The sequence below is a fragment of the Rhinopithecus roxellana genome, chromosome 9, assembly GCF_007565055.1.
Source record: "Rhinopithecus roxellana isolate Shanxi Qingling chromosome 9, ASM756505v1, whole genome shotgun sequence".
Taxonomy (NCBI): Eukaryota; Metazoa; Chordata; class Mammalia; order Primates; family Cercopithecidae; genus Rhinopithecus; species Rhinopithecus roxellana.
The window spans coordinates 102,837,091-102,851,839 of NC_044557.1; the positions used below are offsets into that span (position 1 = coordinate 102,837,091).

The window sequence follows — 14,749 nt, forward strand, 5'->3', positions numbered from 1 at the left end:
TTCCTCCTCCTCCTCTTCCTCCTCTATTCTCTCTCCCTCGCTCTGTCCCTGCTTCTTCTTCCTCCTCATCCCCCTTTGTCTTCTTTCTCTCTCTCCCTAAAGCAATATGGCTTGCCTCCTGCCTCTAGCTCAAGCTGCCAGACAAGACAAAATGGAAAAGTAAGACAGAAAAGGAAGTCTGAACTATAAAAAGCCAGCTGAAGAGCAATCAGCACGTGTCTGGGAGAGGCAGACGTGACAGGAGGAGCTCGGCCTTGCAACTGTCAATCAGAGGCTCCTGAGTAAGGAGACCCGACAAAGGTCTGGGCCTTCATCAGTCTGGAAACCCTGGGGTGCTCAACAAAAAAAAAAAAACAACTTTTGTCATGGATTTCATCACCTAGGATCCTGGAGGAGGAAATCACATCTCTCCCCAGCGATCCTGCAGGGCAGATCGGGGGAAACAGAGATCCATTGAATAGCACCCACAGGCTCATGTTCCGGCTTCCCTTGTGACCACCTGCCACCTTCACTGTGGCCCAGAACCATCTTCAGTGACTCTCCACAGGTCACAGCAACCTGTTTACAGACAGCTAGAATTCCCAGGCACTTTTAGGACAGGGGACTCGGGATGGTTCCAAGCAGACAGCAAAGTCTTCTCTAAGAGAAGCCACTCCTCCCAATCTATTTTTGCCGATGTAAACACTTGCCAAGGAAACAAGGCATGTGGGCATGCGCGGGCCCTGCAGGCCCTCGGGTTGCTGCAAAAGGCAACTGGAAAGTCACATGTCATAACAGTGGAAAGTACATATGCAACTATTCTTAGCCCTGGAATGTATACGCTGTCTCCTTGGCCAGCAGTCCTTGCACAAAGCTCTAGAAAACTATGAAAGTGCCTTCAGCATAAACAAATCCAGAAATCTCCCAGGACAAATCATTTGCCAACTGAAAGAAAGGCCTGGAGTTTATGGTTTCCCTCAGAGCTAGAGGTAGAAACTCTCCAGGGGGACAAGCCAGACCAGGCACCAGTGGATGTCACCGCAGCAAAACAAAGTAAGTATCCCTCATGCTTATTTCTTCTACAGGTAGACAGCCAGGTGTCATCCAATAAACCAGGGGATTGTTTGGTCTTTCCTTCTATTTATTCCATCTTTAAAACAAAACTCAATGAAGTTATATTTAAATATATGTATCAAAGGTCCATTTTCTTCCCTCATTTCTGTCCAGTGACCAGAGGGCCACACCTCCAGAGTATCATCTTTGGGGAATGATTGACACCCAGAAAGAGAGGTTTAGACAAGTTTACTCAATAACAGATATGCCATCGATCTGGAAAAAGGCTCAGGAGCTTCTGCTGGCCAAATGCATGGACTGTTATCTTGCTTCAGACTAACATTTCAGCTTCTGATAATAGAGTAACTTCCAACAACTTTAGTTTGTTTGGTTGGTTGTTTCTCTCAGATTAGCTGAAGATAGTATATGCCTATTACTTTTGAAAATAACCATAACCCAAAAGAGCTCAGATCTGAGATGTATGTGGCCTTCCTTTCCAATCTTCCCTACACAATATCCGTGGTGACATCCACAAACATCATGGGGAATGGAACAGGAGCACTGGTCTTAGAGTCCCTGCAGCTGAACCCTCCAGCGTCTGCAGCTGAGAAAGACTTGACTCTTGCTGACTCTGGGGGCTTCCTTCCCTCTTTGTAGGATGGACGAGGAGTCTGCAGATGGGCTGCTCTTCAAAGATCATGACTTCTCTTCTGACTTGTTGAGGCAGCTCAATGGCTTAAGGCAAAGCAGAATCCTGACTGACGTGAGCATCTGTGCCGGTGGCTGGGAGATCCCCTGCCACCGCAACGTGCTGGCCTCCAGCAGCCCCTACTTCAGGGCTATGTTCTGCAGCAGCTTCCGGGAGAAGAGTGAAGCCAAAGTGCAGCTGAAAGGCATTGACCCCCCAACCCTGGACCAGATCATCTCCTACGTGTACACGGGGGAGGCACGCATCGATGCTGACAATGTCCTCCCCGTAATGGAGGCCGCCTCCATGCTACAGTTCCCCAAGCTGTTTGAGGCCTGCTCCTCATACTTGCAGAGCCAGCTGGCCCCCAGCAACTGCCTGGGCATGATCAGACTCTCAGAAATCTTAAGCTGCGAGACCCTCAAGAAGAAAGCCAGGGAGGTGGCACTGACGTCCTTCCCAGAGGTGGCCGCATCAGCCGACCTGAAGGAGCTCTGTGCCTTGGAGTTGAGAGACTATCTGGGAGATGATGGGCTCTGTGGGGAGGAAGAAAAGGTGTTTGAGGCCCTCATGGTTTGGATCAAGCATGACCTCCAGGCCCGGAAGCGATACATGCAGGAACTGTTCAAGCAGGTCAGGCTGCAGTACATCCACCCGGCCTTCTTCCAACACTTCATCGCCAACGATGCCCTCCTGCAGTCCTCACCTGCATGCCAGATCATCTTGGAGACCGCCAAAAGACAGATGTTCTCTTTGTGTGGCACCAGCGCCCCAGACTGCAAACTCCTATTGCATGTCCCTCCAAGAAACTCTTACCAAGATTTCCTCATCCTCTTGGGTGGAAGGAAGGACAGCCAGCAGACCACCAGGGACGTCCTACTGTATAGCAAACAGACTGGCCAATGGCAGAGCCTTGCCAAACTCCCGACACGGCTGTACAAGGCCTCTGCCGTCACCTTGCACCGCAGCGTCTACGTGCTGGGGGGCATGGCTGTCAGCTCAGGGAGGAGTCTGGTCAGTCATAACATCTACATCTTCTCCCTGAAACTCAACCAGTGGAGGCTGGGGGAGCCCATGCTGGTGGCCCGCTACTCCCACAGAAGCACTACCCATAAGAACTTCATCTTCTCCATTGGGGGTATTGGAGAAGGGCAGGAGCTCATGGGTTCCATGGAAAGGTATGACAGCATCTGCAATGTCTGGGAGAGTATGGCCAGCATGCCCGTGGGGGTGCTCCACCCCGCAGTCGCTGTGAAAGACCAAAGACTCTATCTCTTTGGAGGAGAGGACATCATGCAGAACCCTGTGCGCCTTATCCAGGTAAATGACTGGTTCTTCCCATCACATAACTGCACGAGTATGTGTGCATGGACACACCCACACCTGCATGCACACACATGCACATGCATACATATACACCAACACACACACATATGCACATACATACATATACGCACACATATACACAAATACACATATGCATACATGCACGCACATATATATGCACAAATGTATATTCATGCATACATGCATACACATATGCACACATGTAGGCACATACCAACATGCATACATGTGCACATGCAAACACATATACAATTCATGCACACATACACACACATATATCTGCACATACACACACATTTATACATATGCATGAACACAAATACATACATGCACACACATGTGCACCCATGTACACACATACAAACACTTGTCATTTGCAAGGAAAGAAGAGAGGAAGGGAGGGAGGCAAGAAGGATTTTCAGCAAGAGTTTAAGGATATCAAATACCATCTCTATGCACAGAGTTTATCTTCATTTGAGGAGAAAAATATATATCTAAAAATTCAAGCTATTATAGAGAATATTGAATGCCAGATAGTGAAGTCCTACAGGAATTTGGCAGACGCTTCTAACTCAAGTCAGTAAGTCCTTAAAAGAAGATTCCCAAGCTTTGGTCCACACCTCTGTGATCAAATCCCCCGGAACCTGACCTCACATCACTGAATCAAAATATCTTTGTGTGAGATCCTAAAATATATGGTTTACAAAAGTACCCAGGAGATTCTAAGGGGCAGCCAGGTTGGGAAACCCCTACTTTTAATGATTGGCAGACATTGATTTCACTAATAAGCTCTCTGAGAAGTTGATCAACAAAGGCCACATTTCAGAATATTAAGTGTTTTCCAACTTTATGCAAGTTCCTGGTAATCTCCGCAGTTCATGTAATGATATGGGGAACGTGATATTGAGCCTGCCTTCACAGATAATCAAGAAGCACCCACGAGATGTACTTTGCTCATTTATAAGAGTTATCTTGAACACCAACATGTGAAGGGCCTGGAGACCCAGCAATTTACGCATAGCCCTCAGTTGCAATTCAGATGCTGAAGAGAGGGGTGTTCTAAGAGCACAGGCAGGATGCCCTAAACCAGTATAGAGCAAGCTTACCCAACATGCATGCAGCCCAAGACAGCTTTGAATGTGGCCCAACACAAATTCATAAACTTTAAAACATGAAGAGATTGTTTTAGCCCATCAGCTATCACTAGTGTTAGTGTGTGCTTTATGTGTGACCCAAGACAGCTCTTCTTCCAAAGTGGCCCAGGGAAGCCAAAAGATTGGACACCGCTGGTCTAGAGAGAATCTGAGAGAGTGCCAGGGTTAAGGGAATGTTGGAGCAACCCCTGTGAAGTTGGCTGAAGCTGACTGAGCAGAGGGGCAGGAGAGGAGAGAGGAAGGTGAGGATGGAGAATAAAAGAGGAGGGAGAGGGGTGGGATGGGTGCTAAGAAAGCACATAAGGAAAGATCCGACTTAGAGAGAGATGCAGGAAGCTCCTGCACCACCTGAAGCCGGAGTCAGAGTTCTCTCTTGAGGGAGGGGCAGTGGTCCTGGGTAAGGGAGCAGCTCATATGAAGGCCCTGAAGCACAAACAGGTGCAGCCCATGGCCTTGGGCAGTGGAAAGCAGGACAATGAAGTTGCAAGACATAGCAAAGAGGAGACGGGCAGTGTGCTGAGGGGTCGCTAGGGGCGGGTGTTAGTCCTCGTGTGATTTCCATCGGCCCCCTTCTCAGGTTACCAGGAGCAACCTCCTCCACCCACATCACAGCCCCTCAGCCCCTCCTAGAAACATCCTGGAACCTTCTTGAGGGATGGATATTTGTGGAGATGAGGCTGGCCTGGCTGGGCTTTCTAGGCCTTGTCAAGGAATTGGGATTAGCCTGAGAGGAACAGAACTTGATTGAAGGCTTTCAAGAAAGGTGGACGAGGTAACACAATTCATATTTTTAGAAGTTCCGTCTGGATGCCTTGTAGAGAAGGGATGGGAGGGGGCCTGCGTGGACAAAGGGGGAGAACTGGGAGACTCTTCTAGACTTCCAGGCAAGGGTGGTAATGGCTTGGACTCGGTCAGTTCCAGTGAAGACTTTTTTCTTGCCTTCACTTCTCCAGCCTATATTTTCAGCTCCTCCCTGACCATCTAGGCAGATTCTGAGTCTTTCTAGAATCACTGTTCCAAATCCCACTCCTCTACTTGAATTGGGAGAGACATTTTGCTCCCCTCCAGGCTCTGACCACACCATACAGATAACAAACTGCTTCCATGTCAAGCGGAAGCCCCTCCTTCTTTTCTATTTTTCAAAATAGAGTCAACAAATACGCTCATTATTTCACATTGCAAAACTGCCATCGACCTTCTGAAAATAAAATGCAAAGTTTAAGCTTCAAGCTAGCATATCAAGAAATGTATAGTATCATCAAACAAGATATTGCAAAGCCAAGAAAATATTAAACCTCTGAGGGATCCTTTTGTATTTCAGGATTAAGAAGAGAGAGAAGGGGAAAAGTATTCATTTGGATGCTTTTCTTATCTACTTCGCAGTAGCTTTGAAATAGACATTCTATTCGTTCGAATATAGTTTAAAGTGAATGCCTGGAGTCGCTGGATGGAGCAGGTTGGATTTTCAGGCACAGGTTGAGAGTCTTCTTCATAGGCTCGTTCATCTGTGTGTATGCGTTCTTTTCAGAACTACACTGCCCGAGGTTACGATGGAAATAGCGTTGTACGTGTACCTTTCTACCTGGCCTTCTCTCTACCTATTTCTGGATGGCATTAAGCAAATCCTTTACCATAACAAAGTATCGCTTCCTTCACTGGTCAAAGTTCATCCTTTGTTATCCTTGCCCCAGTCTCTTTGAGGTATTATGAGCATGGTGAGCAAATGTTTAATCTACTTTTAAAGCCATACCCAAAGCTGAAGGAGAACAGAAGGGCCAGGAGGCAATTATTCATTCAAGTAAAATGCAACCAGTGTTTGCTTTTCTTCCAAGGATCCCACTTTCCAGAGAGTTTGTCACTTATGTATTTTCCAATGAAACAGCCACTGTGACCGTCCCTTCCTCTAGCACTTGGCCTCCTCCAGGCTTCACTGACTTGTTGAAGGACAGGCAGAGACCTTAAGAGGTTTCCAGTCTCAAAAGCCTCCATCAGGGAAGGCCACAGTTTCATGGCTCCAGGCAGAGCCATGAGTGTGGTGGTGAAGAGCATGGACTCTGGGCTTGGTCAGACCAGCTCTCCCACTCACTGTAGTTGTATGACCCTGGGCATGTCATTTGATCTCTCAGAGCCTCAGTGGTCTAATCTGAAAGATGGAAGAAATAATAATACCTACCTCATAGGATGGTTATGAAGCTCAAATTTAGTAAACTGATTATTTAGACATCTTTAATAATGCTGGTAATCTTACTTTATTTTATTTTATTTTTTGAGAAGGAGTTTCACTTTGTCACCCAGGCTGGAGTGCAGTGGTGCGATCTCAACTCACTGCAACCTCCACCTCCAGGGCTCTAGTGATCCTCCCACCTCAGTTTCCTGAGTAGCTGGAACTACGGGCGTGCACCACCACACGCAGCTAATTTTTTTTGTATTTTTAGTAGAGATGGGGTTTCACCATGTTGGCCAGACTGGTCTCCAACTCCTGACCTCCATGATCCACCCACCTTGGCCTCCCAAACTGTTGAGATTACAGGCATGAGCCACCCCACCTGGCCTGGTAATTTTACTTTATAGGAAAAGATTTTCTAGCAAAGAATACTATGCCATTTTCCTCTGTAGATAAATGTTCTTGTTCCTTCTTTGCTTATGTGAAATTCATCCTATATCTCTTGGCTAAATTTTTTCCATAATGAACTAATTTACATTTGATATTTAGATTTAAAACTGAGGACACTCACAGGAGAACATGTTTCCGGAGTGTTGATTTGGTACACTGTTTCAAAGCATGGCAAAAGAGCCTGCTCCCTTCTCTTCAGTCTTTCTCCCCTTTCTCATGCTGCATTTTTCTAGGACTGTAATGACTTTCAGGCATGAACTGTTCAAAAGACTTCCTCACTTAGCCTCAGGTTTATTCTTGGCTCTGTGACCTTCTTGGATAAACCAGAATGTTTAGAAATTTAAACATGAGCTAGAAATAAAAAATGATTGGAAAACCATTGGTTTTCTGAATACCCAAGTTTCTTCATTTCTCATTAAAAGAAAAACACGTTCCATGCAAGATAAGTAAAACACGTATTACAATGCAAAACTATTGGTCTATTCTATAGAAATACAGCCACTGAGTTCCTGGAATCACAATAATATCAATTTTTAATAATACGCTTCTTCCTGTTTTTCAATACTGTTTTATTAGCAGTAGCTACATTTTTAAAACTGGAGAAAAGTAGAAAGAAAAATCTCACTCCTAGTTCACCCTCTTAATTACTACTCCTGTCTTTTTTTAAGAATATTTCACTTTAAAATGCAATGTCATGATTCTATTTCTCTCTCAGGTTTATCATATTTCCAGAAATTCGTGGTTCAAAATGGAGACAAGAATGATCAAGAACGTGTGTGCCCCTGCAGTGGTGCTCGGGGAGCGGATTGTCATTGTGGGAGGTGAGTCTGAACAGAGGATCACTGGGCGTGACACAAACTTGGCACGTTCTATGGAAAAAAGGTCACTCATAGACAGATGTTATTCTACAAGATCGTCTTTTTAAAAGCACATCCAACCAACCAGAGGAGTGTGGAGAATCTGACAAAACTCTTTCCTCACCCAGAAGTTTCTCCATCTTTTTCTGTAAACAAGGGATGAATTAATACCCATCTCCCAGAGCTGTTGTGATAATTAATGTGCTCGTGTATCTAAAGCACTTAACACTCTCCCACATACACAGTCAATAAAAAATGTTTGCTTCTGCTAATAATATTAGCTACTAATAGTTTGTTTCTCTGTAATCAAAGTATAGTGTCATGGTTAAGAGGACTGGTATTGGGGTCAGATAGACCTTGATTCAAATCCTGGCTCTGTCACTAACTGGCTATATACTTTTTACCAAGTTAAACATCTTTCTGTGCCTCAGTTTGCCCATCCATAAAATGAGGATCCTAAAAGTAACTACCAAGATAGGGCTGTTGTGAGGAACCCACTTCTGAGTTTCCAAAGGATTGTCATAGCTCTTGAGTGGGCATTTGAGAGAGGAAGAGGCCAATGAGGCTGAGAAAGTTACAGGAATCAGGAGGCTGCTCTCAATCTAAGAATGGCTTATATGCTGCCTTAACTTGGGGTGAAGGTCAGAGTCAGACAGATCTGCAAGCAGCCCCCACTCCGCCACAAAGCAGGCCTTGGCAGGTGAGCTCAACAACCCACGCTCTAGTTCAGGGTCCCAGCCTCAGTCTTAAGCAGTGGCAGGAGTCAGACAGGACTGCTGACCTCCAGTACCAGATGAGCAACGCTGAGCTTGCCCATGTGTCATTTGGTTTTCAGGTTACACAAGGAGGATTCTTGCTTATGACCCTCAATCCAACAAATTTGTCAAATGTGCAGACATGAAAGACCGGAGGATGCACCACGGGGCCACAGTGATGGGAAACAAACTCTACGTGACGGGCGGGCGGCGGCTGACCACGGACTGCAACATTGAAGACTCTGCCTCCTTCGATTGCTACGACCCCGAGACGGACACCTGGACATCCCAGGGACAGTTGCCACACAAGCTCTTTGACCACGCCTGCCTCACTCTCCAGTGCATACCCCACACATTCGCCCTCCCATGAGGTCGACAAGAAACCTTCTGTCGTAGTCAAAATGCCTTCTGTTGCAAGGGACACAAACCCAGTTCCAAAGGGCTTAACCCTTAAAGGCTGCAGGGAGAGCTCACAAGACTGAGGTACCAGAGTCGGGAGGCCTGGAACTAGGCATTGCATTGCCAGAACTCTCTCTCTCCTTCTCTCCCTCTCTCTCTATCTCTCTCCCCCACCTCCATCTGTCTCTGTCTCTCCCCCTTTTTTCTTTCTGTCTCTCCCCTATCTCTGTCTGTTTCTGTCTCAATCTCTCACTCTTTTTTTTTTTTTTTTTTTTTTTGAGATGGAGTTCCGCTCTGTAGCCCAGGCTAGAGTGCAGTGGCGCGATCTCGGCTCACTGAAATCCCCACCTCTCAGGTTCAAGCGATGATCATGCCTCAGCCTCCTGAGTAGCTGGGATTATAGGCATGTGCCACCAAGTCCAGCTAATTTTTGCATTTTAGTAAATACGGGGTTTCACTATGTTAGCCAGGTTGGTCACGAACTCCTGGTCTCAAGAATCCGCCAGCCTTAGCCTCCCAAATGCTGGGATTACAGTCATGAGCCACCACACCTGGCCTGTCTCCTTTCTGTCTCAGTTTCTCTGTCTCTCTTCTCTGAGTCTGTCTGTCTCCCCGTCTCTGCTTCTCTCTCTTCTTTGTCTCTCTGCCTCTCTCTACTCTGCCCCCCACTCTCTCTCTCTCTCTCTGTCTCTCTCTCTCTCTCTCTGTCTCCCCTCTCTCTTCCTCTCTCCTCCCTCTCCTCCCTAGGTTTTCCTCTCTCTCTACCTCATCTCTATTAGGCTTCCTTCTCTAGCAATCTTCTTCATTTACCCATACAGTGTGTGGACAATAACAAATCATAAACCCAGACTCATTTTCCAACTTTGTATCTTCAGGAGAGAAATTTGCTGTTATCCATATATTAAACCTAAAAAACAATGCTTATGGACCTTTTTTGAATTCCATGACTACCTCTTGAGCCAATCACTGTTGCCAGGACTGGCTAATCCTGGACCACATCCCCACAGACAGAGGTGGGGTTACCTGTTGTGACTGACAGCCCACCCAACTGCATGTGATGGGTTAGAAGCATTTCCCCAAAGGGAGAAATCCAGACAAAAACCACATCTGCCCAGGACACCACTGAAATCTGAAACAAGAGTGCTGAGAGACTCCAGAAGATTCCTGGAACTGCTTGGTCCAGGTGGCAGCGTGAGAAATTGGCCCTGACCTTGTTTTTCTGCATTCTATGGATGTAGTACATTGAAATTCCAGAGGCGTATGCAACATTCAGTATCTAACGTTTGTAAAATTATCCTGCACTTGCCAGAATAAAGTTTGTTTCTGGTGCCAAATGATGTTTTTCTGCAGCCTCTGGGGAGCTATAAACCTGCATAATTAATCAGGATGTTCATTTTGGTCAGTGTTACGAGGATTGCTCTTCTGGGGAACGTCAAAAAATTCCTTCAGTGCTTACAGCAGTCATTGCCCTCAGATGCCAGGCCTGACTATCTCTATAGCCCCCGTTATCTTGAGGTGCCTCCCGCACTGGCTCAGTCCCAAACACAGGAATAAGCTGAAGTGGAGAACAGCAGTTCTCGGCGCTCGCTGCCTGCACAACGCAGACATCTGGGAAGATGTTTGAAAACGGGGCCAGCCCCATTTGAGAAAAATGAATAGGGATGCTTTTGGGAGGGGGGTAGAACGCTGTAGTTTTTGAAAAGCTTCCCAGATGATTGAAATCTACAGTCAGGGTTGAGAATCACTGCCCTGCTCAGCTGTGGGCACAAAAGACCTGCATGGCTGGTTTCATTCCCCTCCTGTCCTGGTCAGCCCGTCCGAGCCCACCGATATAGGCTAAGTCCTCTCCCCACCAACAGAAGCATCTGCCATCAGTCTTGCTACCCTGAGCCTGGCACCAGAGTTCACTCCAAGCTGTAGCCTTCCTCCCCATCTGGCTCTCCAGGTTTATGTTCTAGAGTTTTCCTTCTTTCTAAGTTGTCTTTTTTGTACTTTGGATTCTCCTGCTGGGGTCTGAAGCTCTGCTCTGCTCCCCAGATCTCTTGGCTGTGGTTCAGAGACCCTGCTTGGATCACCAGCCCTGCTCCTCAGCCTGGACACTGTCCCCTTAGCTGCTGGCTGGCATCTTGTTCTTGAGCAACAGTCAGAGTGATCTTTTTAAAACACAGACTTGACCATATTATGCCCCTGCTTAAAATGATTCCATGGCTTCCCAGAGACCTTTGCATAAAGCCCCCAATCATTTATGTAGCTTCTAATGCATTCCCTAATCCAGCACCCACCTATCTCTCTGGCCTCATCTTTTGCCACCCTCACTCCTTGAAGTTGTCTCAGCTCCAGCCATCCTTCTTTCCTTTACACCCTTCTCTCTTGCCTCAGGGCGTTTGCACATGCAGTCACCACTACCTGAAACACACCTCTCTTGCCTCTTCACCCTACATAATTTTGAATTACACCTTACACACCAGATTAAAAGTCACAGCATCAAGGTGTGTTCCATGCTTACCCCACTCCAGTTTGGATCAGCTCTCCTATTATATACCCCTATCATTCCCCCTTTCGTTTTTTGTTTTCGTTTTTGTTTTGGAGACGGAGTTTCACTCTTGTTGCTCAGGCTGGAGTACAATGGTGCGACCTCGACTCACTGCAACCTCCGCCTCCTGGGTTCAAGCAATTCTCCTGCCTCAGCCTCCCGAGTAGCTGAGCTTACAGACATGCACCACCATACTCGGCTAATTTTGTATTTTTAGTAGAGACGGGGTTTTACCATGTTGGTCAGGCTGGTCTCAAACTCTTGATCTCAGGTGATCCACCCACCTTGGCCTCCCAAAGTGCTTGGATTACAGGCATGAGCCACCGCGCCCGGCCCCCTATTCTTCTACTTTGAGACTCTCATCCTATTCGTAATTATTTGATCACTGTCTTCCCCTCTAGACTTCTTATTCTGTCCTGTTCACCTCTGCATTCCCAGGGCTGACCTCAGTGTCTGCCACATACATTATAGATCTTCCATAAACACATGATAAATGAATTAGTAAGTGAATGAAGAGGCTGGATCTATACCGTCTCTGAGATCTCCATCACAAATTCAGAGGTAAATGTGTTGAGGCCCCAGATCCTCTGCTCAGAGTCATTCTGCCCTTCCCTCTTTCTTTCCACCTGACCCACCCTGAACTGAGACTGGCAAGTCTGAGTGGGGTATGAAGTCACATGGCTCACCTGGATCAAGCCTGGTGGGCGAAGGGCTTTATCCAGGTCACCCCATCTGCCTGGAATTAGAAGTGGGAGTCTTGTCTATAAATGCCTTCTGTGGCCTCCAAAAATCCTTCTGTTGGAGGCTTGCTAATCCCTCGACTGTCTTTTCCTTTCCTCTCGGTCCAATATTTCATAAGCTGTCAGAGTCTGTGGCTACTCACAGCTTGTCCAAGTCACCCTGGGGTACAAAAGAACTACATAAATTGCCTCCTGGGATTTATAAAGAAAGATGGCACTAGGGCCAGACACATCGCAGGCCAGCTTTGTGTGCCAAAGAAGACGCCTTCATGGCCGGCGAATCCACCCACCTGGGCATCCCAGCGGCCAAACCCATTATCTGAATTAGGTTGCAAAATAATCTGCAGAATATGAGGGCTCGTCTCCAACCTGCTGAGGACAATCTCAGCCCAGAAAGAAAGAGAGACGGTTTTGGCACAAGGCTTCATTGGCCTCACTGGGTGGGTAGAGAGTCACAGTCCATGGCTGAGGTCAAAATATATTTAGCCAGCCGCCGTTAAACTGAAACACTCTAAGTGAAGAATGTCAAATAGCCTGGCTAATCATCTCAACAGGCAATGAGGGAAGAGAGAAATTGAAGGAGATTTCTTTCTTTCAGCAAGAAAACACAAAGATCAAACACCCCATGCCAATGCAAAGCAGTGCAAAGCAGTGAGCAAAGGCGGAGCCAGCAGAGAAAATAGGAACTGAAGCAGGGAGAGGGCAGTGGGGAGCAGGACCTGGGAAGACTGTGGCATTCAGTACCGCACAATTCACCCGACTCCTAGCCAGCATCTTAAAAGAAGGCCTGGCTGTCCTGAGGTCTCCATCAGACCACTCACCGGCCAGGGCATGAACAGCTAGTTACTGCATCAGGCCATCCCCCGGCAGAGGGACATGGCCCCAGCAGCACAGAGTCACTGGAATCCTGGCTCCTCCCTTTAAGACACTTTCTGATACTCTGCCCTTTGAGACCCTCCTGATACTCTGCCCGTAAGCAGTGGTGGCTCTGAGGGCAAACCCTTCTACCCTGGAACCTTCACTCCCCCTCCAGGTGGCCCCTTCCTATGATCCTGCCTCAACTTCTTCAGCATCCACTCTTTCTGGTAACAACACAAAGGATCAAGTATCTACTTCTTAAAACCAAAGTCCCAGCATAGGCTGAATTTACCATTGCCACCCATACCAAAAGCCTGGCATGTCCCAGAGGACAAGGACTGTGACTGGTTTTACTCAAACACATCATCCTGCCCGGGATGTCTGGGTCCTCCCCTAACCCCAACAAGCCATGCACATCATGCCTCTGTGCCTTTGCACATGTTAGTCCCTCTGCTATGACGCCTTTCCCTACCCTTCCTAGTCAACTCCTACTTGACCCACACTTCCTCTGTGGAACCTTCTCCAACCTTTCTACCCAGGATCCCTTCCTTGATTCTAGCCTCTGTCACATTAACGCACAATAGGGACTTACTGAATCAGTCTGGAGTGGGAGCTCTTAAAGGGGGCAAGGACAGAGGCTTGGTGCCCTTTGAACTCCCAGGCCAAGCTTAGTCGGTGTTTGGCAGACGATGTTCACATGCTTGTGGGATGAATGAATGGATGCATGAGTGAATGGGCCCCAAACGTCATCAGGGTGTCCAGGCTGCTCAGGGGTAAAAACAAGGGCTAAATTATCAGACAAAGTGGGGGTTCAAATCAGAGAGAAACCTAGATGGTGTCTAACCTTTAAAAATGATTGCAAGGCCAGACGCAGTGGCTCACGCCTGTAATCCTAGCACTTTGGGAGGTCGAGGTGGGTGGATCACTTGAGCCCAGGAGTTCAAGACCAGCCTGGGCAACGTGATGAAACCCCGACTCTACAAAAAGGATACAAAAATTAGCCAGGTGTGGTGGTGGGACCTGTAGTTCCAGTTACTCTGGAGGCTGAGATGGGAGGATCAGCTGAGCCCAGGAGGTTGAGGGCACTGTGATTGCGCCTCTGCACTCCAGCCTGGGCAACAGAGAGAGACCCTGTCTCAAAAAAAAAAAAAAAATGATTGCAGTTCTATCTGAGAACAGTGAAAAACACAGCCTAGAGTAGTAAAATATGAGAGGAAGAAAATAATAAGGATTTTTACCCAGAGAACCTTATTCAAGACCAGCTGAAAGTGTAGAGCAGATGATCTTTGGATGATCGGCATCCCCAGAACTCCATCAAGGTGCTGTCTTCTTAGATCATTTTCCAGAGAATTCCTCCTCCAGTCCCCTGGACTTGGGAGACATTAAAACCTTTTTCCGCTGAGGTTCCCCAACTTCCTTTCCCAACACTCACTCATTGGCAGAAGCAGCATGTTGTACTGCAGAGAACACACACTTGGGAGCAAAAGAGACCTGGGCTCGATTTGAGATTGGCAGTTCTACCATTCACTGGCAGTATTACTTTTGACAGCTTTCACCTCTCTGCACCTCAGCTTCCACATCTGTAAAGTGAAGGGATTTTTACCTCCCTGATGAACTGTTTCAAGGACAGAGAGAAAGATCATAGACATTAACGGACCCAGTACAGTGTCTACCATACAGTAGGCGATGGACACCGCTCAGTTCTCTTCTCCTCCTTTCTATTCTGGCCCTTCTCTTTGTCCTGAATGCTGCGTAGTCTGCACATCCCCATT

The 14,749-nt window shown here is 47.2% G+C and overlaps 1 protein-coding gene across 1 annotated transcript; it reads left to right on the forward strand.

The window, feature by feature from the left end:
- Nucleotides 1-834: 834 nt before the first annotated feature.
- Nucleotides 835-9,049, forward strand: KLHL38 (kelch like family member 38). The gene is made up of 4 exons (XM_010363889.2): nt 835-1,032; nt 1,690-3,040; nt 7,551-7,656; nt 8,528-9,049. The coding sequence occupies exons 1-4, from the start codon at nt 947-949 to the stop codon at nt 8,815-8,817; spliced, it is 1,833 nt and encodes a 610-aa protein (XP_010362191.1). The 5' UTR covers nt 835-946; the 3' UTR covers nt 8,818-9,049.
- Nucleotides 9,050-14,749: the final 5,700 nt, after the last annotated feature.